This window comes from Cydia fagiglandana, chromosome 5 (assembly GCF_963556715.1).
Source record: "Cydia fagiglandana chromosome 5, ilCydFagi1.1, whole genome shotgun sequence".
NCBI classification, from domain to species: domain Eukaryota; kingdom Metazoa; phylum Arthropoda; class Insecta; order Lepidoptera; family Tortricidae; genus Cydia; species Cydia fagiglandana.
The window spans coordinates 16393711-16417585 of record NC_085936.1 but is presented as its reverse complement, the minus strand read 5'-3'; the positions used below and the strand labels follow the sequence as shown (position 1 = coordinate 16417585).

Here is a 23875-nt window from a genome sequence, read left to right as displayed (position 1 = left end):
GAAAAACCTTGGCAGACTTATATATTTCTAAAATGGGGGTTCATACCTACCGACTGGAATTGGTTTCATGGTGGTATCAGATGGGTTAGTGTAGGGTAACCGATGCCGACCTTGCTTACATAATCTCGTCTGCCGTGGTGTTACGGCAGGAAAAGCCTTGGCAGACTTATATATTCCTGAAATGAGGGTTCATACCTACCGACTGGAATTGGTTTCATGGCGGTATCAGATGGGTTAGTGTACGGTAACCGATGGTCATCTTGTTTATAATCTCGTCTGCCAAGGTGTTTCGGCAGGAAAAACCTTGGCAGACTTATAGATTCCTAAAATGGGGGTTCGTACCTACCGACTGGAATTGGTTTCATGGTGGTATCAGATGGGTTAGTGTAGGGTAACCGATGCCGACCTTGCTTACATAATCTCGTCTGCCAAGGTGTTTCGGCAGGAAAAGCCTTGGCAGACTTATATATTCCTGACATGAGGGTTCATACCTACCGACTGGAATTGGTTTCATGGTGGTATCAGATGGGTTAAATTAGGGGTCCCGTTGGCCACCTTTGAGAGCGTCTGCCAAGCACTTCCGGCAAAAAAAATACTGGCAGACTTCGCTTTTATGTGTCTACATGTAAATTTCTAACTGCTGCCATAACTATTATTTCGGTATCAGATGGGTTAAATCAGCCCCCTTTTTTCGCACCGGAAGTGGCCTTCTTTTTCGTACTTTCGGCAAGTTCCGCCGTGGCAGACTATCGAATTCGGACTTAGCATCACTTTTATGGGAAACCATTGTGCATTTCATCGTGGTATCAAGTCGGTTAGAAAATTGGCGGCCGGCTCTTCTACTACAGTTACAAGGGAAATCAAGTTATTACACCTATCCTATATTCATTTACAAACCCTATTTTACTCAAAGCATATTCAAACTATACGTAGTTCACTGACCAGCAACCTGCATTGATCAAATTTTCAAGAAATACAACGAATTAATGATGTTTCTTAAGAAACCTAAAAGTCAAGGTCACGCCGATTTCACGCCGAAAACACGCCGCCGCCGCTATTTTTTTGGCAAACGCCGCCGCCGTTCATTTTTTAATCGGCGCACACGTCTAGTATACACATGTAAGTCTATAGCCCAAGGACATACATGTAAAGTAAATAATAGAAATTCAAAAATATATATATATACAGGGCGTCCCACGGCGATGCCACATGGAGGGAAAGTACCTTAAATATCATAGATAGCATATTTTGCTGAAAGAAGACTTCATTTTATTTTTAAAACTTAGTAAAGTTGCATTCATACTTTTTTAATTTTTTTTTTAAATGTATGGAAAAAAATTATCGCGTCATTGGAGGAAAAGTACCTTAATTATTGTAAATGAACATCTTACTGAAAGAAGACATTATTTCGATTTAAAAAAACAAGTTGAATTGCATTTTAAATAATTTCATGGTTAAACCGGGAATCAAACCCGCTACACGAGAAAAAAAAAATACCTTGTACCAAAAAAATAATTCTCACATTGAAGCCTTTCGATCGGTATGACAAAGCTACAAGGTATTTTTTTTTCTCGTGTAGCGGGTTCGATTCCCGGTTTAACCATGAAATTATTTAAAATGCAATTCAACTTGTTTTTTTAAATCGAAATAATGTCTTCTTTCAGTAAGATGTTCATTTACAATAATTAAGGTACTTTTCCTCCAATGACGCGATAATTTTTTTCCATACATTTTTTTTCAACAAAAAATAAAAAAGTATGAATGCAATTTAACTAAGTTTTAAAAATAAAATGAAGTCTTCTTTCAGCAAAATATGCTATCTATGATATTTAAGGTACTTTCCCTCCATGTGGCATCGCCGTGGGACGCCCTGTATATCAAATGAAGGGGCTCATTGTAAGAATGTCAGATATATTTATTCATAATTTTAAAATAAATAGTTTAGAAGTTATTTAAGAAAATACGCAAAAAATGACCATTCCGCCCCCCCCCCCCCCCCTTATCTCCGAATCTACTGGGTCTAAAATTATGAAAAAAATACACATATTAGCTCTTTTCCTATAGATGACAGGAAAACCTATTAGAAATGTGCAGTCAAGCGTGAGTCGGACTTAAGTACCTAGTTTTCCGATCCCTACGGGTTTTTTAAAGACATTTTACTCACTTTTCTCTAAAAAAAATATATTGTTAAAAATTGTGTAATGTACAGAACCCTTGGAACGCGAGTGCGACTCGCATTTGGGCGGTTTTTGTATTATACTTTCTTGTAGAAACGAAACGGCCAAGCCACTCACTTTTGGTGTAGAGCTAGTAAAGTTAGAGGGCTTGTAGAGTTAGAAGCTTAGCAAGAGATCTGATAACTTTTTGACAGTGCGAGCCTTATAGTTTCGTTTGGGCAACATTTTACATCAAAATGTTTTTGATGGGATTTCACTTCTTTTTGTAAGTTGTTTATGACAATCTTCCATCCCCTAATTTAAAGGGTTGGGGGTGATTTAATATTAAAAATCCTGAAATAAGTATCTGGGGGCATCTGTTACACAATGTACTTCTTACTGATTCCCCATATAAACCCCGTAAGGGTAAACTTTGGGGTTGAAATCTGCCTTCACCCCGTAAGGGTAAACTTTGAGGTTGAAATCTATTCTATATCCTTCCCCATAACAATACCTATCTACATACCAAATTTCAACTAAATCGGTTCAGTGATTATTGATTTTCCATACAAAATTAAACCCCATCTTCATCCCCTTAGGGATAAATTTTTTTTGAATTTATTTGTTGTTTGTGTACTAAAACTATCTTACATACCAAATTTCAGCTTCTTAGAGGACTTCAGGAAGTACCCGGTATTGATGATCATCAAGTGAGTGAGTCAGTGACGAAATCGAAGTTTTTAGATATGAATAAAATCTAAAGTATAAGAGCTATGCAATTGATATGCTTAATAAGTCCGAGAACTTTGTTTATCTGGTATAATCCAACCCCAAGTTATGAGGGTTCCAAAAAACGACAAAGTGCTTCGAGAAAAGGTAGATAGTGCCCTTGCGCTTTTCTCGTCTTGGCGGGGGCACTGCCGTGCCCCCAGATGTTAAAGGATGAGACTACTGTAACTAATAAAGATTTATGTTTAGTTACCTACTATTTTCGCGTAAAATAGACAATTTTTATATCTTTAGTTATTAAGACCCAAAATAATTATTTTCACTTATTATAAATAAATCCTCCTGTTATGAAGTATCAAATATTGTTATTTGTATATGTATAACTCTTAAGTTAAAAACAATAAAATCTGTTATTACCTACTGTCAAAATGATTATTTTTTGCGGGATTAAGTAATACTCTGGTAGTGTTCAATAAGGCCCATAATAGGACTTTTATAAAAGGTATATTTTCCAAGAGTATCGTAATATTTTTATAACTATTTTGGTATAATGAAGAAACTTAAATAAATGAGAAACCTATTTGAGTGAGTTTTTCATACTTCATGTCCTGTTTATTAAAAAAAAACCATTTTAATTTAAGGTGAGGCATACGTATTCCGTGTGGGCCGTATAGGCATATACGGCCCACACGGAATATACAATAAGGTAAGTGAGGCCACTTACCTTATTGTATATTCAGGATGTATACCGTGTAATATTGAGCAGTTGGTTTATAATATACATATTATGATATTGACGTTGAATAGGACAGGACATGACAATAGGAACCAGAAATAGGTATAGTTGGTCAAACCAATTTGTCAGTAAATAAAAACAAAAAACTATATTCATCCTTTTCTTTTGGGTGCTAGTACTAGTGTAAGTCAAAGATAGTATGATGATTCTCCCTGTCTATGTTTGAAATGAGACAGTCCTTTGACAAACTATGTATAGTTTTATCATTTATCAAACATTACGCAGATACCACAGACTAATAGCCCCTACAATCACATTTGGCAACAAACGCATAGCTCACTACCCCGTACCTCGCTGTAATAGTGCATGGTCTAAAAGGCATTTTTCATTTTTGGCACCATACTTATATAACAAAGCACACAAAACCCTTAATATAAACAACATTAGTAATTTTCAATTAAAAAACAAAATTAAGATTTGGTTAAAATCATTAAGTTATACTGAAGCAGAAGAGCTATTACGATGCGTGTTCTAGTACATACATTCTAAAATAACCAGACACACACGCGCGTAAACACACAGAAACACACACATATTCTAAAAATCAGACACAGAATACTCACACACGCGCGCGTACACACACATCACAGTTTCATCTTTCTTTAAAATTAATTTTAATATTGTTAATATGTCATATAAAATGTCTAACATTGTAACATTACCTACGCTTGTAATTGGGAAGGAACTGGCTCTTGAGACACAGGGAAACCTACTTTGAGAGCCAGGAACCAATGTTATGTAACAACTCAAAGTTGCAATAAAGATTATTTTATTTTATTTTATAGTAAAAAATAGTTGTGAATATCTTGTACATTTTTATTACAATATTAGTCAAGATAATGAAATATAGCTGGTCAAGCAAATCTTGTCACTAAAAAAAGGCGCGAAATTCAAATTTTCTATGGAACGATATCCCTTCGCGCCTACATTTTTAAATTTGCCGCCTCTTTCTACTGACAAGATCCGATTGACCAGCTGTAGGTATTTTTACTTAATAAGATATTTTAATTTCACGTAATGTCCGCATATAATTTATATATGTGCACGGTAAACAAACAAATGAATGATAAGAAAAGACAGACAGTGTTACTGAGCGGGAGGTGGGGCGAGGGGCGAGGTATAGGTAGGCTATGATAGGCTCTCGAGCGCCGCGCCGCCGGCGACGGACGGACCAGCGCGGCGTATCTATGAATTTCCTTTTTAACTAGATTTTACTATTACAATGCAAGCTACACACAGAAATTTCTTACTTTCCATATATACGCTGCATATATTATTTTATAGTAATAGACTTATTTTTACAGACTCTAATTCAATATTAGATCTTATAGGACAAAAAACGCATATTAATTCTAAAGCATATATCTTATTCTTCTAGCTTTTTAGCTTGCCTATTAACTTATAAATTTAGATATGTTGTTGTGGATTTATTAAACTTTAATTCAATATCGACAAAATAATAAGCTAATTGTAGTTTGACAAAGAAGCACGTTAAAAAAATTTCTAATAATTTTACATTATAAAGCGTCATACATATTATAAACAATGGAACTTAAACATTGCACTTTAATTCAATATTAAAAAATCATTACTAAAAATATATAAATACCTAATTTATATCTAACGCTCGTTCTAACTTTTCATCATATATAGCATATATGCTTAAAAATATGTCCTATATCAGATAAGTATCACTTTTTCAACTTTAGAATTATCAAAACTTTTCGTGCAAAAATCCGGTCCCACTATTGAGCTAATTTTAGACAAAGGCTCCCAAATAAATAAATAATTTGGAATCGAAACGAGAGCGCGTCCAAAAGTTTTCAGAAACCCGGTCACGCTGTGACTCAACTCAGTTCCGGTAGAACAACTTTACTGATATTACATGACACATTGCGCCGAATTCCCCAATACTGCGCAAAAACTTTTTAATAAACGCCAACAGTGTTATCATGACGCCGTTCTTCTTGTTATTAGTCCAATATTGTTATTACTGTCAAATATTACGGTCTCCTTCACTTGTATACCAATATAGATTGGTAAAAGCGAGACAACAGTGGAATCACTTGTGTTCAAGCACTACGGATTAATGATGTAGGGTGCCATGCCCTCGGTCTGATACCTGCGCAGTTACCCAAATCAGAGAGTGCGTTTACCTTTGTGTGGAAACTAGTTTTGGCTGGTTCAGTGAATCGTTAAGTTTGACCTATATGCTAGAACATTTGACTGTCAAATGTCTGTCTGTGTTTTTGGAGTAGATACGTAGGTACAATACGTTCTAAGTAACTAATAAATATGTTCAGATAAATACAGTGTATTGTAATTTTTCAATACAATATTGAACTCAATTGTACAAATTCAATGATAATTGTGCCTTTATTTATAAAATCTACTTACCTACCATTTTTTGAAACAATATTCTTACTATAAGTAAATGGTCAAGCAAATCTTGTCAGTAGAATAAGGCGCGAAATTCAAATGTTCTATGAGACGATATCCCTTCCCGCTTACATTTTTCAAATTTGCCGCCTTTTTCTACGGACTAGACCTGCTTGACCAACTTTAGTCGACATTGTTTACAAATTGCGATTGAATCATTACCAAACTAAATTAGAGTAGAGGTAAATTGATTTGTTTTTTCCTTATTTACTTAGAAACACGTTGTGACTGACCTAAACATAGCTCTACCAAGAAAATTATACGCTAAATTAATTCTAACATTTATCCTTAATCCTTACTTGCATTTTTTTTTAATTCCCCCACTACAAAGAGGACGTACTTGCCACAAAAACGACTACTCTTACAAAAAACCTGTAAGGTTTTTTTCGTATTAGGTCAGGATAATTTGAAAACTTCAGTTTGGTAAAAAACGATATAAAACATAAGTAGAACGCTTCCATATTACCTACATTAAACATAACCAGGAAAATATAACTTTTGCTACCGATTATACTTAGGGAAACCCAAATGGAGAAGCAAGATCGCTTGGCCCTTTGAAGGTGCTAAAATTTATGAGAAAATCCACAACTCACTGTAATCGTTAGTTATTTATGTAAATGTGTGTTAATTTTGACACACACACTGACGTAGATGTTTCATAACGCTCGTGACTAATGCGTTGCAACAGCTAACCGTCCCCAATACTGCTGAACTTGACATCCATATGCCGGAAAATTAAGGACTGTCCATATGCCGCAGCGTAATAACGTTTTATTGTTCATAATTTCAAAAAATACAATGATATGAAACAAAAACTTGATGAAAACAGATTTTTACTTTACCTAAGCAAGTAAGCACCGATCCGAAGATCGTAATTCTTGGTCGGAAAGAAAACGAATGAGTCACTTTAAGAAGTTTGAGATCGGAAGAGAAACGTAGACTAGAAAGAGATCACGAGAACCATCAGATCTCTGAGAGACTACACAGAGACTCTTACTACAAAGAAAGCGTAGACATGACTCTTTTTTGGAATTGGGTTCAGAATGTTTGATGACTCAATGCATTTTTGTTCATCTACTCTATATCGTGTGAGTCAACTAATGAAAAGTAGGGTGTGAACAATCATTAGTTGCTCCTCATTAGTGTATCTTATCTCTAAATTCTGGCCTTTTGTGACTTTTGTCAATGGGAATACATTACCTCATTCCATGCGGTTCAATGGCTTTTAGACAAAAACACCACATTAATGTTATTTTCATTTCAAACTTACTTACAGTATATTCCACCTAATATTTTTGGGTAGGATGTTTTTTACGTCTATAATTAAATAACTTTGCCACAAATGGGTTATACCATCTGCTAGTTTATCCATTACAAAAACGAACTTGAAACGAAATCTTCAATCAGCGACTTAGGGTTGTATTGTAACTTAATACTTTCCGTATAGTCAAGCTGATCTGTTTTTAACAAAGCATGGTCCGTCGTTGAGCACCTGTCCTTTTTTTAGGACTGCCGCCGTCGTCTGGAAGGGCTTTTCGGCGGACATACCAGGGATGTATTCTTATCGCTTACCATAGACGCATCGTAATTATCGTAAATAAGATATCCAATATAAGTGCGATCTCCGAATATGCATAATTATTACGAGTCAAGAGATCTTCTTACACTGGTTCTGCCAAGTTCTTGTCATGTCTGCGCTGACGCAAGCTCTGTAAGCCTGACTGCGTCCGCGGCGCCATTCCATTTGCCCCACTTTATTTGCAAAGGTGGAACAAGGACGAAAGAAGGGAATTGTAAAGGCGGCCAGTTTGATATTGCGTGAGACTGCACCTCCATATATTCTTTACAAACTAAGCATTTACATATATCCTATTATCATCTTTTACTGTTTCGGTAATATTTATTACGATGATAAAACTATGAAGTTGTGTATTAGTGAAGGGTTTTCAATCTAGGTTCTAAAAGCTTCTAAGTTCTTCAATTTTCAATGTTTCCTTTATCTTATTACAAATGCTACATTACATACCTTAGCTATTTTATTAATCAGTAGCTAGTTCGTAGATTTCAGATTATAACTGTTTTTTATTATTATTGCAGTTAATTAAATGTCTTACTGAATGACAGTTACATTAGGTAGGTAAAATAAAACAAGAACATGTTATTTAATTCAAAATAATGTATTCTTTAAACTATTTTGGCAGTCAGGAAAAGAACCAACGGACATTTTGAATGCACGTCTAGTTTTTATATAACTGAACAAAATCACGCTAGAGAATTAGACCAAGCTAAGTAGCAGCGATTTTGATAGCCCAGACTCTGAAAGTGTAATTTAACCGTCCCAGTTTGATAGAAGTATGACGTTTAAAATAACCCTTGCAGTCTGGGCTATCAAAATCGTTGCCAACTTAGCTTGGCCTATCTCTAACAATATTTACTTAACATGGCAGACACCGGATCAACTGACACAAATTACAAAGCAATTATTTTAGTGTCGATATCTTCTTTGCGTTAAAAAAAAGAAACGTAGTTTAGCTACACAAATAACTTAAAGTTAAAACAAAGTGTATCACAATGCACTTAAATTATAACACTAGAGGAAATACAATATTAATATTAATCACTGATGAAATTCCAGTTATATTAATAACCAGTCCAATAATATCAATCAGTCTTTGAGCACTGTCAATAGTATTATAAAACTATGATATCACATGTATTCTTTTACACGTATCACATTAACTTTCATGTCCAATAAGCTGTTTTTCATTATCGATCATAGATTGAATATCAAGTTGCAGCAGTAACGCTCTATTGGGAGGCAGTGCTCTTAATTGTTCAGCTATACTGTTGGCAAATATCTGGTATTCATCCATGACTACGGTCATAGTTTTTGCCTCTGTTATCCGTCCATAAGGATCAGGTTCTACTTGGGCCATTGGGTTTATGATTATTCCTTGTGCTGTACCTTGAGGAACTTCTATAGTCACAGGAACACGCCCAACTAAGTCTTCGTGTTCAATGTCGAGGCGTTCTTCTTTTATTATAACTGTGTAATCATCCTCTCCTTGTTGTAATGGATCCTGTAAAAAATAAAATATAAGAATAATATCATTGACTATAAACGTGTTTATGTTTAAGCAAGCAGAAGCAATATTATTAAGAAGCTATAAATCTTCAGCAAGCAAGCGAGCTTAACAATGCATTTCATGGAGGTAGGTATGTACTCATGAATTGTACAAACCTATTTTACAAAAGATAGCAAATTCTACAAGCTAAAACAACCTTTGTAAATATATAAGCAAATGATTATAAGTAAAATAATAACTATAGGTACTTAAAAAAATATCGTTTCACTTACGTTTTCAGAGAAGAGGTCTGGTTCTTCTTTGATGTTTCTGTAACCGATGGATTTATGTTAGTAAGAAATAGAAGGAAATAAAATTATACAATTTATGCCTCCAAAATTAATAACTTCATCGTTTTCATACCCTATATCCTGTGGTTGTTCTAGAAAAGTCGAGTAACTAATGGAAGCTTCGCCATATTCATGCGATGTCGTCTGATCTTTGCGTGGTCTTCCCCGCTTTCTTGTAGGTGTTTCCCCAATTGGCTTGATTAATTTTGGCTTCCGTGGTCTTCCCCGTTTTCTTGAAGGTTCGCTCCTAAACAAATTGAAAATATTTCATAAGAAGTCAATAAAGGCTATAAATAATATCTTATGAAACCCTGATTACTTAAACCAACTTACTTTTCAATTAGTAATTGGTTAGATGCCGGTTGTTCAGTCTCTTCGCATTGAGGTAAAAGATTGTATCTGTCGAAGAAAAAGTATGTTAGTGATATTGGCAAACAGTAAAAGTAGAATATTGACAACAAACGTATTTTTATAAAAACGTACTCTTGGATGACAATTCGGCAAAGCGCCACTAAGCTTTTTGGATTTTTTCTGCAACAAAAGAATTACGTATTTAGTATATATATTATCTATACATTTATTATAATATAATATTCAAGTACCTACTATAGGCTTGTTAACGCAAAATATACAATATATACATACCCTTTTTTTTCTTTCTTTTCTATCTTTTCTGGCGGTGGTTTTCCTGATCTCTTTCTTAATGGTCTGTAAGTAAAAATACAGATTAAAAATAAAACAGCATGTATTTTAAAATAGAGTAGGCACAAGAAACATGATATAAAATAATACTTTTATGACTTACTTTCCACCAACAACGGAAAATGTCTCGGGAGTTGTAAACTTTTTTTTCTCGGGTAGGAGTTTGTATCTGTAAAAAAATTATAAAAATTAAAATAGATATAAATCCATTAGGTATATTTGGATTTTAGGATGAAAAATGAAAAAAAAATCATTATTTGAAATAAAAATGGGTACAATGACTTTAAAATTATTATAGATGGTTTTTTGAAAAATAAAAAACCGCAAACAAATATTTAATATGAAATGAATGTATAAAACGTATATCTTACTTATTAATTACTCTTTTACATAGGGCTGCTAGGGTCTTAGGTCGAAATGCTGCCTTCCTGAAACAAAGAAATAGCACAAGTTAAGATATGTATTTTGAACAAGCAAAATATTAAATTTTACTTGGAATAAGGATGTATTTCTTTGGTTTCTTTGAATTGAATACAGAACAAATTATAACTATATTATTATGCCCTTATCTCAGAGGTGCCAAAGAACACGAACTTGCCTCCAGACTCGGCAGATCGCAAGCTTAGTATCGAAGTATAAGTAGTCAAATCAAAAGTTATATAATATTTAATAAATTCTTATATATGGTGTTTGCAGATATGGAGCAAAATAAAAATCCCATTTTCTAATTGAATCATCTTTATTTTTCAGGTAAGTGCATCAATAATCATCTCCAGATGGTTGGAATAACTGGACAGGTATATGTGTATGACCGACAGCACGTACCTAAATACAATATCATAGAGGTTATACATACGGATACGGATATACGGATTTTATGGGACGGAGCTTCGTTTTCTATGGAAAACACCACGTGATCACCGATCAGCCTTCATAGAAAATGACATGTCCGACGCTGTGCACGGCCCGGTCTAGCGTGTCATCCTTAATGGCAATTGGCAACTACGTAAATAAAGATTCGGGGGAGTCTATACTATACTCATATACGGTTAATAGAGTATACTCGTACTTATAAGGGGATAGAGTATCGTCTCTGACAGTTGTATCGGAGTAACTCAATGACCTCATTGCGCCGGCGCCGACAGCTGTAACGGAAGTGACGCACACATGCGTACACGTACTATGCTTATGTCTTTACATGTTTTACTATTCAATGGAGCACTATAAAGATTCCGATATTTCCGATAGATACAGTAGCCATGCGTTTGAATAAAAATCATTTTTAAAATAACACGTATTAGCGCCACTTGCACCATCTCACGGTTAAGGGTTAAGCGGTTAAACCATTAACCCAGTGTCAAATTGTACTGGTAACCATGGTAACTCCAGGTTAAACCGGTTAACCCTGAGTTACTGAATGGTGCAGTGGCCCTTAAAATAGCCTTCATGCTACCAGACGGGCCAGCCTTTATTTACAATACATAGGAGGTTTACCTGCATATTCTGACCTTATCCTACACTATATACAAAAGGCATCCAGGTAGTAAAAAACTGCACCAACAACTTATTTTTTCCTTTTCTCATATTAGGTTAGTTAAACTATAACGTAGCTTCTAAGAAGTATCACTTTTGACACTGACAAATCGGTATCGTACCGCTGTGACTTCTTGCAAGCATTGTGCGAATCGGGCCGTAACGTAACTATTGATTTGCTGCAAGTTTTCAACAGTACCCGTATCATGAGTCACTGGCAGTGTCAAAACTGACATATACGCTAACGTCTAGGTAAATTACTTTCTATAGGTACAACTCGCTCGCACTAATACGCTGATACGAGCGCGATGCATAGAAAGTAAGTTACGTTCTCGATAGCGTTTATGTCAACGCCAAACTGGTGGTAGCCACACAGATGGTGGGGGATTGGGGAGCGTAGTAAAAATGGGAAAGGGGCGTAAAACTAGATTAAGTTTGGCGCCCTCTCCGCCGCGGTTCATTTAAATAATTTATATGTATTTCAAAGCAGCATTAATTCATTTATTCTGCGTCCTTGTACGGTCGAAAGTATTAATTTATGACCAATTTGGTACCTTATAACAGTGACTATCAATATGAAAGTCGCTAGAGACCTCATACTATTGTCACTGTAACAAGGCATAGAAGGGGTCATAAATTAAAACTTTGAACTGTACGTCCAGAATGCCCTTGAGCGTCTGGGGGAACTAAAGCTCTCTATACGCACTTCGCTTACTCCTTTCATTGCAATATTTGCAATCGTATGTGAAATCGTCTCGTTGCATCGCAGCGATATTCAAAGAACAGAATAGAATATAATTATTTTATTCGTAAGCACAAACAAACAATACATTACACAATAAATATAAAAAAAAAAAACATAGAATAAGATTAAAGTGCCTCGAAATCGCCTCGTCTCAGTATGCTGCTGGCTTAGAAGAATCACTACACGGAAGGTAACAGACAAGAAGACAAAAGACATAAAAATAACACAGAGTGAACAAATACTTAAATGATAAAAAGTTATACAGCAAGAAGATACAACATAACGACTAAATTAAATTAAGATTATTTATTTAAAAAAAGTATCGTACTCATAACACTGCATCGGTCCGGTCCAACAATACCTTGGCTGAACATTACAATTGCATATGCAACTAGTATGTAATAAAGCTAAAAATTCCAAACACACTTACATTTCCCTTTGTTTCTTTTTTTTAATCATAGCCGCCACAGATTTGCGTTTCACTTTTCCAAAAGTTTGATTTTTACGTTTTCTGCCCATAGCTCACGTTCTTTTCTGAGGAAATGGACCTAAAAATAAAGAAATGATAGATTAATGACTAAAGTCCCTTACATATGTAGTGTATAATTGTTTTCCTTTGTATTTTCACGGAAACGTACGAACGTGTCTTGCTATTTCAGTCAGTCTCAGTACAAAAAGTAGTGAAGTAACATTACAAATACGAACGTTTCCGAGAAAATACGAAGCAAAACAATTATGCACTTCATCTTAACTGTCAAAAACCTGGACCTCGTCTAGATCGATGGTGCTCGTCAGGTCAAATCAAATCTAGGTATTGAGCCGAAACACGATGGAGTTATGATGAGTAGATTAGGAGTTCTAATGACCAATTCCTGACTCCATCATGAGACCTTGGATCTCATCTAGATAGATAGTGCTCGTCAGGGCAAATCTATTGAGCCCAAATACGAGAGAGTAATATTGAGTAGATCAGGAGTTCTGGTGACCACCTCCTGACTTCATCATGAGAACCTGGACCTCATCTAGATCGATGGTGCTCGTCGGGGCAAATCTATTGAGCCCAAACACGATGGAGTTATGATGAGTAGATTAGGAGTTCGGCGACCAATTCCTGACTCCATCATGAGAACCTTGGTAACATCTAGATCGTCCGGGTATAATAATAATGCAAACCATAACCAGAATTCAAGTAATACTGAAAACCTATCACTTAAGCAAGAGTCGGTTGTTAAAATTAAATATGGTGTAAAAAATGTACTTACTTGGATCAAGATTTTGTAATCGCAGTATATAGCAAATCTCGGAACTCTCTCGATGGTTACGAACGCAACGAAAGTTTGACGATCGAGCACACACAGGTCCGCCCTCTAAGCGCGCTCGGCGGAGACTGAGCGTGAGCGGTGAGCGCGGAGTCAGTGCAGTGTGATTTTACGTCTTTAAAAAAATATAAAAGTAGATTTACGGCAAGGTGGGTCCCATATGTAGTTATGATTTTTGTTTATGGTGTAACTTAAAGTTACAGTTTGATATAATATTATTTTTAGGGCAAAAATAAGTCTAATTTGCGATAAAAAAGAATAAATTTAACCCTGTTTTCACCAAAAAATTAAGAAAACAAAATAAAGCATGTCCGCCCCTCGTACAAGATACGGTGAATTGAATTGTATTCATTTATGTACCAAATGATTCTTGTTTACTGCAAAATTGAGAACCGAAACGAACCTTCTCACTGCTTAACTTAGTTTTCGCTTCGTAAATGTGACGGAAAACATTGTGATAACAAATCTAAACTTTTAAAGACACACTCATTTACAACATTTCGCTTATTTACCCTCCCAATGCCCGTTATCCAATATACTTTTACTACATAAATTACGTGTAAACGCAATACTCACTGTTTATGAACCCTTATATTATTAATATGCTCTCGTAGTTCACGTAACCGTGCCCTTTTGCGTTTAGTTTTTATTATGCTGTGATTACCCATTTTACCGCCAACTACTAACGTCCACTAAACTAGCACAGGTCCAACGCTGACAGCGGTCACGGGCGTACTGGCGTGAGGAATCGACGCACGGTGTTGCCGCGCAGTTCACCTTGCGCGGCAAACTTTATATCATGTATTTATGAATGAAAAAATTTACGTATCGATAAAAGGTTAAGCAAAAATTAAGATTTACTTAAAAGATATCGTATAAAGTAAGTTTCATATACATTTTCGTCGTAGTACTCCTAAAATAAGGGAATAAAGACAACTTTAAGGCGCTCTTATACGTGAGTTTTACGTTTTCAACGGGGTGAAGCAGACGCAGCGATAGAATAGGCAGGCGGGCACTCCGCGCGCCCCGCCGCACGATGCCCGCGCAAGACGTCTACGTCCTTATTCTGACGCCATCCGTATCCTGGTTTGTTAGTTCCGGGTTTTTTTCCGGAAATTTATATTGAATAAGGTTTATATATTGACGAAATAAATAAAATTGAAATTGATTATAGGCTAATTCGTATGTTGATGAGTATTTAATGAAATTTACAATGGCAAGTCATTTTTACCCGACTACGGCAACGCAAAAGGAGGGTTATGATTTTGACCGGTATGTATGTGGGTATGTATGTATGTATGTTCATTTGTTCCCTCAGAACTCCTAAAGTACGCATTATAATTTGACAAACGATATGTCATTCGAATCGTCTTAAGCGTCCGCTGGTTATAGGCTATATGACGTCACAAAAAAAGGAAGACGGCGCCCTCTAGAGGTCATAAAGGCACGAACCAAAAAAATAAAAATAAGTAATGATGGCGTGTTGTATATCATTTGAAAGAGCTCAATTAGCACATTTCAAATATATACATATTGTTAGCTTTTGCACCCGGCTTTGCTTACATGAACCCGTTATATAAAGTGAATAGGTATAGAAGCCCAGATCAGCCAAAATGTAGGAAACAGCCCTACATTCCCTACAAGAGACGTAGCGTACGAGGCACGCTGTACGTACGAGGCTCGCTGTACGCGGCAAAGCGGCGCCCTCATACTAAAAGAGTCGGGCGTAGCCCGACGAACGCGTTCCTAAGCCGGGCGCCGAAGGCGGCCTCATACTAAAAGAGTCGGGCGCAGCCCGACGTACGAGGTTCGCTGTACGCGTTCCAAAGCCACGCGCCCCGGGTGCCCTCATACTAAAAGAGTCGGGCGTAGCCCGACGAACGCGTTCCAAAGCCGGGCGCCGAAGGCGCCCTCATACTAAAAGAGTCGGGCGCAGCCCGATGTACGAGGCTCGCTGTACGCGTCCCAAAGCCGGGCGCCGAAGGCGCCCTCATACTAAAAGAGTCGGGCGCAGCCCGACGTACGAGGCTCGCTGTATGCGCTCCAAAGCCGGGCGTCTTCGGCGCCCTCATACTAAAAGAGTCGGGCGCAGCCCGACGTACGAGGCTCGCTGTACGCGTTCCAAAGACGGGCGCCTTCGGCGCCCTCATACTAAAAAGTCGGGCGTAGCCCGACGTACGCGTTCCAAAGCCGGGCGCCGAAGGCGCCCTCATACTAAAAATGTCGGGCGCAGCTCGACATACTAGGCTCGCTGTACGCGTTCCAAAGACGGGAGCCTTCGGCGCCCTCATACCAAAGGAGTCGGGCGTAGCCCGATATATGCGGCTCTCTGCATGCATTTCTGTACTGCGGACGCCCTCGCAAAAGTAATATCAAGTGACTTCAAATAGTTAGTAACGAAATCATGACCCCAAATTAATTAAATAAAAAATAAGTTCAAAAACTAAAACCCGACTACTGCAAATCGCGCTCTAAAAAGTATGAAACAAGATAGAATTCTTATCTAAAAATTATCGAACAGGGAATATTATAAATGTTACCATTTTTTCAATAAAAAAATACAACGTAATATAATTTACAATTTTTTTTATATGTATATGTATTTACAGAGATTCAGAGGATAGCCGTGGTCGTATGCCACTTTACCTTAAAGTTTATAATCGTGGCATACGACCACGGCTATCCTCTGAATCTCTGTAAATACATATATAAAAAAAATAGTAAATTATATAACGTTGTATTTTTTTATTGAAAAAATGGTAACATTTATAATATTCCCTGTTCGATAATTTTTAGATAAGAATTCTATCTTGTTTCATACTTTTTAGAGCGCGATTTGCAGTAGTCGGGTTTTAGTTTTTGAACTTATTTTTTTTGTAGATAAGGAATATAGGAAAGGCCCCCATATTGATCCCTCAATTAAAACTCGTCAAATAATAGCTGCCTGCAGGCCTGCTGGGACACGGCATGTTTTTTTTGTTATGATCAGTGAATACTTCAGTAATTCGTCGTCTTTTTGGTAAAGGTTCTTCTACATTATCTTCGTCGATTCCAGAAAGAACAGGCGCTTTCTCCAAATCTCTTAGTGGCATTCCCCGAGCTCGCCTAGAGTCTACTATTTCGGGTAAAAGCCGTTCCATATAAAATTACTACACTACTTTACACTAGCTTTTTTTTCATATTTTCCCAAACAAATCATCCCTTTTAATAATTTTAGTTTGAAGTGGTTTGTTTTCACTACTCCTCACTGCAAATAAACAGTTTTTTCTTTGTGTGACATGAAGCTGCCCTTGGATCTGATGGTAACAATTACTATTTGTATTCATAGTAATCGTCTTGAGTTTTTTGTTGTACTTCCATATTTGTATTTTGTTTTCTTTTATTGACCTTTTTTAAATGCAACTAAAGGACACTTTACTTTCACTACTGTGTCTTGGCCTATTAAGCCATCAGGTGTGGCACCAATAAACGGGTATTCATCGTCTATGAACAACCCGCAGGGCTCAATGATGACTTTTTCTTGAATAGCAAGCTGTTTCAAAGCGAGACTTTCATTTTCCACACCATGAGCGATCGCCGTTACGTTACTGAGGTATGATTTATACAAAATATTTTCCACTAGCTTTGCTTTGCTAGTGTTCTCTCTTATTTTCACTATCAGTCCGAAATTGGATGCCGTTATCATATTTTTTCGAAGCTCAACCCAGTCATCACTATCTCTCTGACCTAAAGTCGATAGTTGCATTTTCTCTTTGTCCGACGTTAATTGTTTCACATTTTCCAGGAAAGTTCCTTTAGCTAGGTACTGTTAGTTCATGTTGAGATATATCATAAGTAGTACTCTGGGCGCCATAATCATTTTGAGCTGCATTGTCTACCTTTAACATTCTGTTTTTTTTTGTGGGGATTCGCTTGGTTCAATTTTCTTTTCGCCAGTCGTCTTTCTTGGGTCAAAATTCTTTTTTGAAGTAAAAGTCTTGAGTGTGGACTATTAAAAGAAACAACTGCTGCATTGAAACGCGCTCGGTAATCACGACGGAGCGAGAAATTAATTCTTTTTCCTCCTACAATCTTCGCAATCACACTGTTGAAGCGCTCAACTTGATTCGTGTCGACGTTTTCAAGCATACTTCTTGATTTGGACATACTGTTTGTATTATTCCTTGTACCCTGAACCAAAATAGGGAATTTTCTACTTCCATGTTGCTTTGTGTTGTCTTTTTTTTAACAATAATAGTACTTGCATTTTGTGTGGTTACCCCTAAAGCATGTTGAACGGAATTATGTACATCGTTTCTGAAATTTGCCAGTGCTTTAGGGTTTTCTTTTTCTAGTTTATGTTTTTTTTGACGCACAGACTACTTTGCGGATGGTCTTTATTGATATTTCAGATTTTTTTTTCTATACGCCAAGGGGTATCTGCTATCTCTAGCAGTTTTTCTTGTAGTTGCGTGGATGGGTGTTTCTTTTTGTGTGTGGCGGTAACATTGTATAGAGGTAACTAATAGAAAAAAATTATGTTAGTACTAGTACATCAAGGATATTTAGCAATTAGTAACATTCATCCAAGTCAAGGATATTTTATCAAGATATTTGATTCGTATTGTTTCACTTGAGTACCTAATACCTATAGGTACACTATATGATTTTTACAATATTAGACACTTACCATTTCTGTTTATTTAACCTCCGGAGTGCCAGTGACGATAACTTCTTTTTATGTCGTTTATTTCCCATTTTTAGTCAATCCTCAATCGTAATATGGAGCGCCATAAAAATTGGCAAGCGTCCGACCTCCAACGCGTTCCGCTCGGGACTGAGCGGCGAGCTGGCAGCGGGGACGCGAGTAAATGGTGCCGTGAATTCGTCAATTTTGAGTTTAAAATTATAATTATGTTTTACGAAATTAACTATATTAAATCCGACGGACATTACATAATTACAGACGTTTATTTTGATGTGGTTTCCGATACTTCAAGTAGTATATTATTGAAATGAAATGAGTTTTAAGGTATAAAATAAAAGGGTATGTTTGGATTTTTTTCTATCGAGCGAAGTTTGTCCAATTATGTAACGAGTACCCGACGTACTTACATAAAGGTCTCAAAAGCAACATATATTTTTTTCACATGTTTAATCTTTGCCGTTTCTTAATAAAATGGTATTTAAAATGACGTTTCTAAGAGGTTACCTCGCCTTAAGCATGTTTTCAATGTACGATTCTATAGAGAAAATAATGAGCCATCGGCCCATCGTGTTTCTGACAAGCAATAAAGTAGTTCAAGGACTGAAGTTATACATACATTAGAGTCCGGTTAGTACGACTTCGCATATAACAACCAACCGCTTATAGCGACGTAAGTATAGGGACTTGTTTGGTTTTAGTACAAGCTACTATGAAAGTATAACCGTTTATTACGACTCCGCTTATAGCGACCAACCGCTTTTAACGACGGAAATTGACACAAAATCCGTCCGTCAAGTCCGGTTACAACGACGAGCGACGTAGTTTCTACAAATAAATTGTTGGTAAGAAGCTTACTCCGTCCCGCGCACCCAACTCCCCTCCCCCCTTTTGCCTATACGGAGCAAGATGAAACAGTCATGTGACTTTTCGTAAACTTGCAAACTAAATAAAACCCAACTCCCATTTTTCAATACATAATTATGTAAGTTGGGTAACAATGCAATATTTTGGTAGGTACCTTCGAGCTGATCTGATGATGGACACAGGAGGTGAATATAGGAACTGTGTGATAAAACAACGTCATCTTGATTAGATCCCCAAGAATTACGACTTTTTATTTTACGGGATTCAAGTAATTTGCGGATGACGAGTGAGTACACGTACCTTGAAAAGTGGCTTCTAACTAAACCCAAAAGTCTCTCCATTTTAACAAGGCGTCGTAATACTAACGTAAAAAAATATTTTAAAATAAATGTTTTCTTTTTTCTTTGATTGTCGCATAAGTATTAATAAATACAAAATGATGTAATTATTTTGATTAAAAAAATATATTAAAATTGGCAGTTCTTTTTGTACGACGTCCGGTTAGTACGACGTAATATCAGCGGTCCCTTGGGCGTCGTTATAACTGGACTCTACGTACTAGAAAATGGCGCATGAATCCTTGTAAAAGTCTGTAAGTATATGCTTTCATAATAACGCATTTTACTATACACCGCGCCTTAAAGTTGGTCAATTTTCAATTTCAAGGTTTCCAGTCCAAAATTGACAGGAATTAACAGGCCAATTCGAGTTTTTTATTAAATCTCATTCAATATGACACTGAGCAGTCAGTGTCCAAAGTGACATTGATATTTGCTGCAGCAATGCAGTCAAAGTATATTCCTAGCTATTAAGAATAAGCCTGTCAAATCAAAATTGATTTAAAGTCTAGTTCAACAGCTTTCTCGAACACTTCGAGCTTTAGACATTATTGAGTGAAAGTGATTCGTTACCCAACTCTTGCGGAACCAATGCGACATAAACATTATCGCGATTTCGAAGGTGTGTCACAAGCAAAGATAAACAAGATAAATAATAAGAGGGGTTATTCCGGTTAAAATCACTACGAAGCTGTCAATACGGAAAGCACAGCGCGTCAGTGGGGAAGTATAAGTAGATACAGTAGAGTCCGGTTATAACGACACTCAAGGGACCGCTGATATTACGTCGTACTAACCGGACGTCGTACAAAACGAGCCGCCAATTTTAATATATTTTTTAATCAAAATAATTACATCATTTTGTATTTATTAATACTTATGCGACAATCAAAGAAATAAAACATATCTTTTAAAATATAATTATATTTACGTTAGTATTACGACACCTTGTCTTAAATGGAGAGACTTGTGTGTTTAGAAGAAGCCACTTTTCATCAAGGTACGCCTACTCACTCGTCATCCGCAAATTACTCGAATCCCGTAAAATAAAAAGTCGTAATTCTTGGGAATGTAATCAAGATGACGTTGTTTTATCACATAGTTCCTGTGGCCACCTCCTGTGTCCATCGACAGATCAGCTCGAAGGTACCTACCAAAATATTGCATTATGTCACCCAACTTACATAATTATATCTTATTTTTTTTATTATGTGTGTGAAGTTTAAGCTCAATCGAATAATGGGAATTGTTTTATTTAGTTTGCAAGATTACGAAAAGTCGCATGACTATTTCATCTTGCTCCCTTTATGCAAAAGGGGGAGGAGAGTTGGGTGCGCGGGACGGAGTAAGCTTCTTACCAACAATTTATTTGTAAAAACTACGTCGCTCTTCGTTGTAACCGGACTTGACGGACGGATTTTGAGTCAATTTCCGTCGTTAAAAGCGATCGGTCGTTATAAGCGGAGTCGTTATAAACGGTTGTGCTTTCATAGTAGCTTGTACTAAAACCAAACAAGTGCCTATACTTACGTCGCTATAAGCGGTTGGTTGTTATATGCGGAGTCGTACTAACCGGACTCTACTGTATTTATAATTATGAGATAGCACTGTCACTGTTACTGGGCGGAAAACTATTAAAATATAAAATGTGTGGATTATTTTTGTAATACTCGTGAGCGGTTTAGGTATTTATATATTTTGAATTTCTGATTTTAATTGCGGAACAAAATAAAGACAGAACTGATTTGGTGACTTTAAGACCAATCTTTGCTATTACATATTTTCTATCGAGACGACTTCGTACAATCATGTATGGGGTCATCCATTAATTACGTCACACGAATTTCTAGGTTTTTTGACCCCTCCCCCCCTCCTTGTCACACGTGCTCACATTTGGCAAACCCCTCCCCCCTAGTGTGACGTCACATTTTTTCTACGAAATCGCCAAATCGAATTAAGTAAGTACCTTAGTATTAATATTTTATCAAAATATTTTTGACGATATAAATATTAGTTATTTTATAACCCAAAACTGCTTAGGAAAAAAAATTAAACGAATAAAAACGATTATCGTATTAAAAACTTGTTATTTAAATGTACAGCGAATAAAATAATTTAAATAAATTTTCGGTTACTGATGAAGTTAAAGTGACAAAGTTTGGTCTCCCCCCTCCCCCATGTCACAATATGTCACATTTTCTTGACCCCCTCCCTCCCCCTAAACGTGTGATGTAATTAATGGATGACCCCTATTGAGTATGGCCACGGTCTTCTTAAACATTTTTTTTTCTTAATAAAACAAATAGGTTTTCTTAAAAAAGCTTTTTTTGTGTACCTATCTAAGTAATTTGATTCCGTATGAGACTTCATATAACGGCAGAAACTATAGGATTTGACTGTTTTGTCCATTAAAATCATAAATGATACCTTGCCAAGACAAATGTTATTTTGATTTGCCAAAATTAAGATGCAAAATACAATGGAATGGGAGTATGGAATTTCTATAGGCCTCTACAAAATATACCTCTATAGGCGGGCTACAAAAACTTAAGAAAAACGAAAATATCAACATTTTAGAGGATACTTATAATAGCAAAGAAATCAAACTTTTCTGTCATTCCAAGTTTATATACTTAGGTACACTTACATAGAACTCGAAGGCACGTCGTTATCGTCGTTTGGTTTTTTCTTGCGCCAGACTTCAATACGGCTGCAAAAAAGAGATATACATAGATAACACTTTTATTCTCCAAAATAGAAACAGTATAAGTACAAAAAGCAACTATGAGAGATTATGTATGGTATGTATAGGAAAGTCAGCCTCCACTGAACTTACCTTTTGATTTCTCCGTAATGTTGTTTCATTTGTGCATAGATTCGTTTACGACTTTTTCTCGAGCCCGAGTATCGGTGGTTTTTATAAGCGCTCCGGGACGTTGGTGTCGCCATCTTCTTGTGTAGTTTACTGTTCACGGTATAAAATTTTCCTTACAATCGTAATTGAGCGTCTATTCGAATTATCGAAACCAAATTAGCAAAAAAACAAAAGACTACCGGTCAAACAGAGTGACGTTCGATGGAATGAAATTGCGCCGCGCGAGTGAAGAACGGCAACGTTGCAGTTTCGGCCAAGTGGCAACGTAGCTTTCCAACGCACACACTGAACTTACGCTTAGTGTACGACGCTGTCACCGTCCCCCCACACATTGACCAATTAACCAAAACATAGTTCTCATTATTTAAGCTATTATTGAACTGTTTTTATTAAAAAAATATAATTTCGCGCAAAAACATGTCAAAATGACTGTTAATGGATGTGGTTTTATTGTAAAACTATGCTCCATTCATCCATAATTGTATAAATAAATTAGTATGAAAGTCGAACCACATAAAGTAACATCAATTTCAATGAAATTAGGTGTTAGTCGCCTCTTAATCTGATATTGTATCTACTGTTTCATATGTGTACGATTTATAGAGTGAATCTTTAATTATTTCATAAAGTAATTGCAGATCTAAAGCTTTAGCAATAACAATACGTACCTACAGCATAGGATCAAACGAATGCAGGGCATTTTCTAAACATTCCCAATAATTTCTTATGTAGGTAAATAATGTGAATATGTATTTTTTAATCAAAATGGCGATTAATTTTCTAAGTTCGGAAATATTGTATAAAATGTAGGTATATTTAAATAAGTTTAATACGATGGTAAATATAATAATGTAGGTAGGTAGGTATATATTTTACGCGTAGTGTGATTCACGTTCTAATTCTAACCCTCGTCCCGGACTGAACACACTCTGTTACTCATTAAGTTAAATCGGCGTCAGACATAATACTCATCCGAGACGCCTGAAATGGCCTGAATCACACATTTCCTCAGATTTCCGTTATGTCTACAACACACTGGCAGACTTCTTAAGGTAGCTGCACATTGTGATGAAACCCGGAGTCATGTTGCCCTTTTCCTTACAAAGGTACGTCGCCAATGTCGCCAAGATATTGATATTTGTTGTATTGTTTTCTTTCAAATAAATATTATTCTATTGTCGCCAATATTTTTCTTCTCTAACTCTTAGCAATTCCAGTAGGTAACTACAAACTGCCTGAAAATAGGTCAAAAGCGTGCATTTAGTAATTTTTATGAG

General features: G+C 36.3%; 2 protein-coding genes and 1 long non-coding RNA gene across 9 annotated transcripts in view; 2 read left to right on the top strand and 1 right to left on the bottom strand.

Annotated features, from left to right (window-relative positions):
• LOC134664597 (uncharacterized) overlaps positions 1 to 23875 on the top strand; it is a 344627-nt gene that overhangs the window by 266083 nt on the left and 54669 nt on the right. The gene's annotated exons all lie outside the window — the stretch shown is intronic.
• The window catches only part of LOC134664591 (uncharacterized), a 46652-nt gene continuing 31098 nt past the window's right edge, over positions 8322 to 23875 (bottom strand). For 3 of the 5 annotated variants that reach the window (XM_063521318.1, XM_063521317.1, XM_063521321.1), the window contains 8 exons: positions 10609 to 10665; positions 10341 to 10406; positions 10181 to 10243; positions 10019 to 10066; positions 9869 to 9934; positions 9609 to 9782; positions 9479 to 9515; positions 8322 to 9200 (listed from right to left, as the gene is read on the bottom strand). In XM_063521318.1, coding sequence (XP_063377388.1) covers positions 8856 to 9200; positions 9479 to 9515; positions 9609 to 9782; positions 9869 to 9934; positions 10019 to 10066; positions 10181 to 10243; positions 10341 to 10406; positions 10609 to 10665 — 856 coding nt within the window. In that variant the 3' untranslated portion in view covers positions 8322 to 8855. Of the gene's footprint in view, positions 9201 to 9478; positions 9516 to 9608; positions 9783 to 9868; positions 9935 to 10018; positions 10067 to 10180; positions 10244 to 10340; positions 10407 to 10608; positions 10666 to 12945; positions 13064 to 13777; positions 13888 to 22370; positions 22434 to 22559; positions 22952 to 23875 lie in introns of those variants that run through there. The other 2 variants (XM_063521316.1, XM_063521319.1) reach the window with 2 other exon arrangements.
• On the top strand, positions 13328 to 13607 carry LOC134664841 (uncharacterized). Its single transcript, XR_010098302.1, has 2 exons — positions 13328 to 13370; positions 13481 to 13607. It is a non-coding gene; the product is annotated as an uncharacterized LOC134664841 (long non-coding RNA).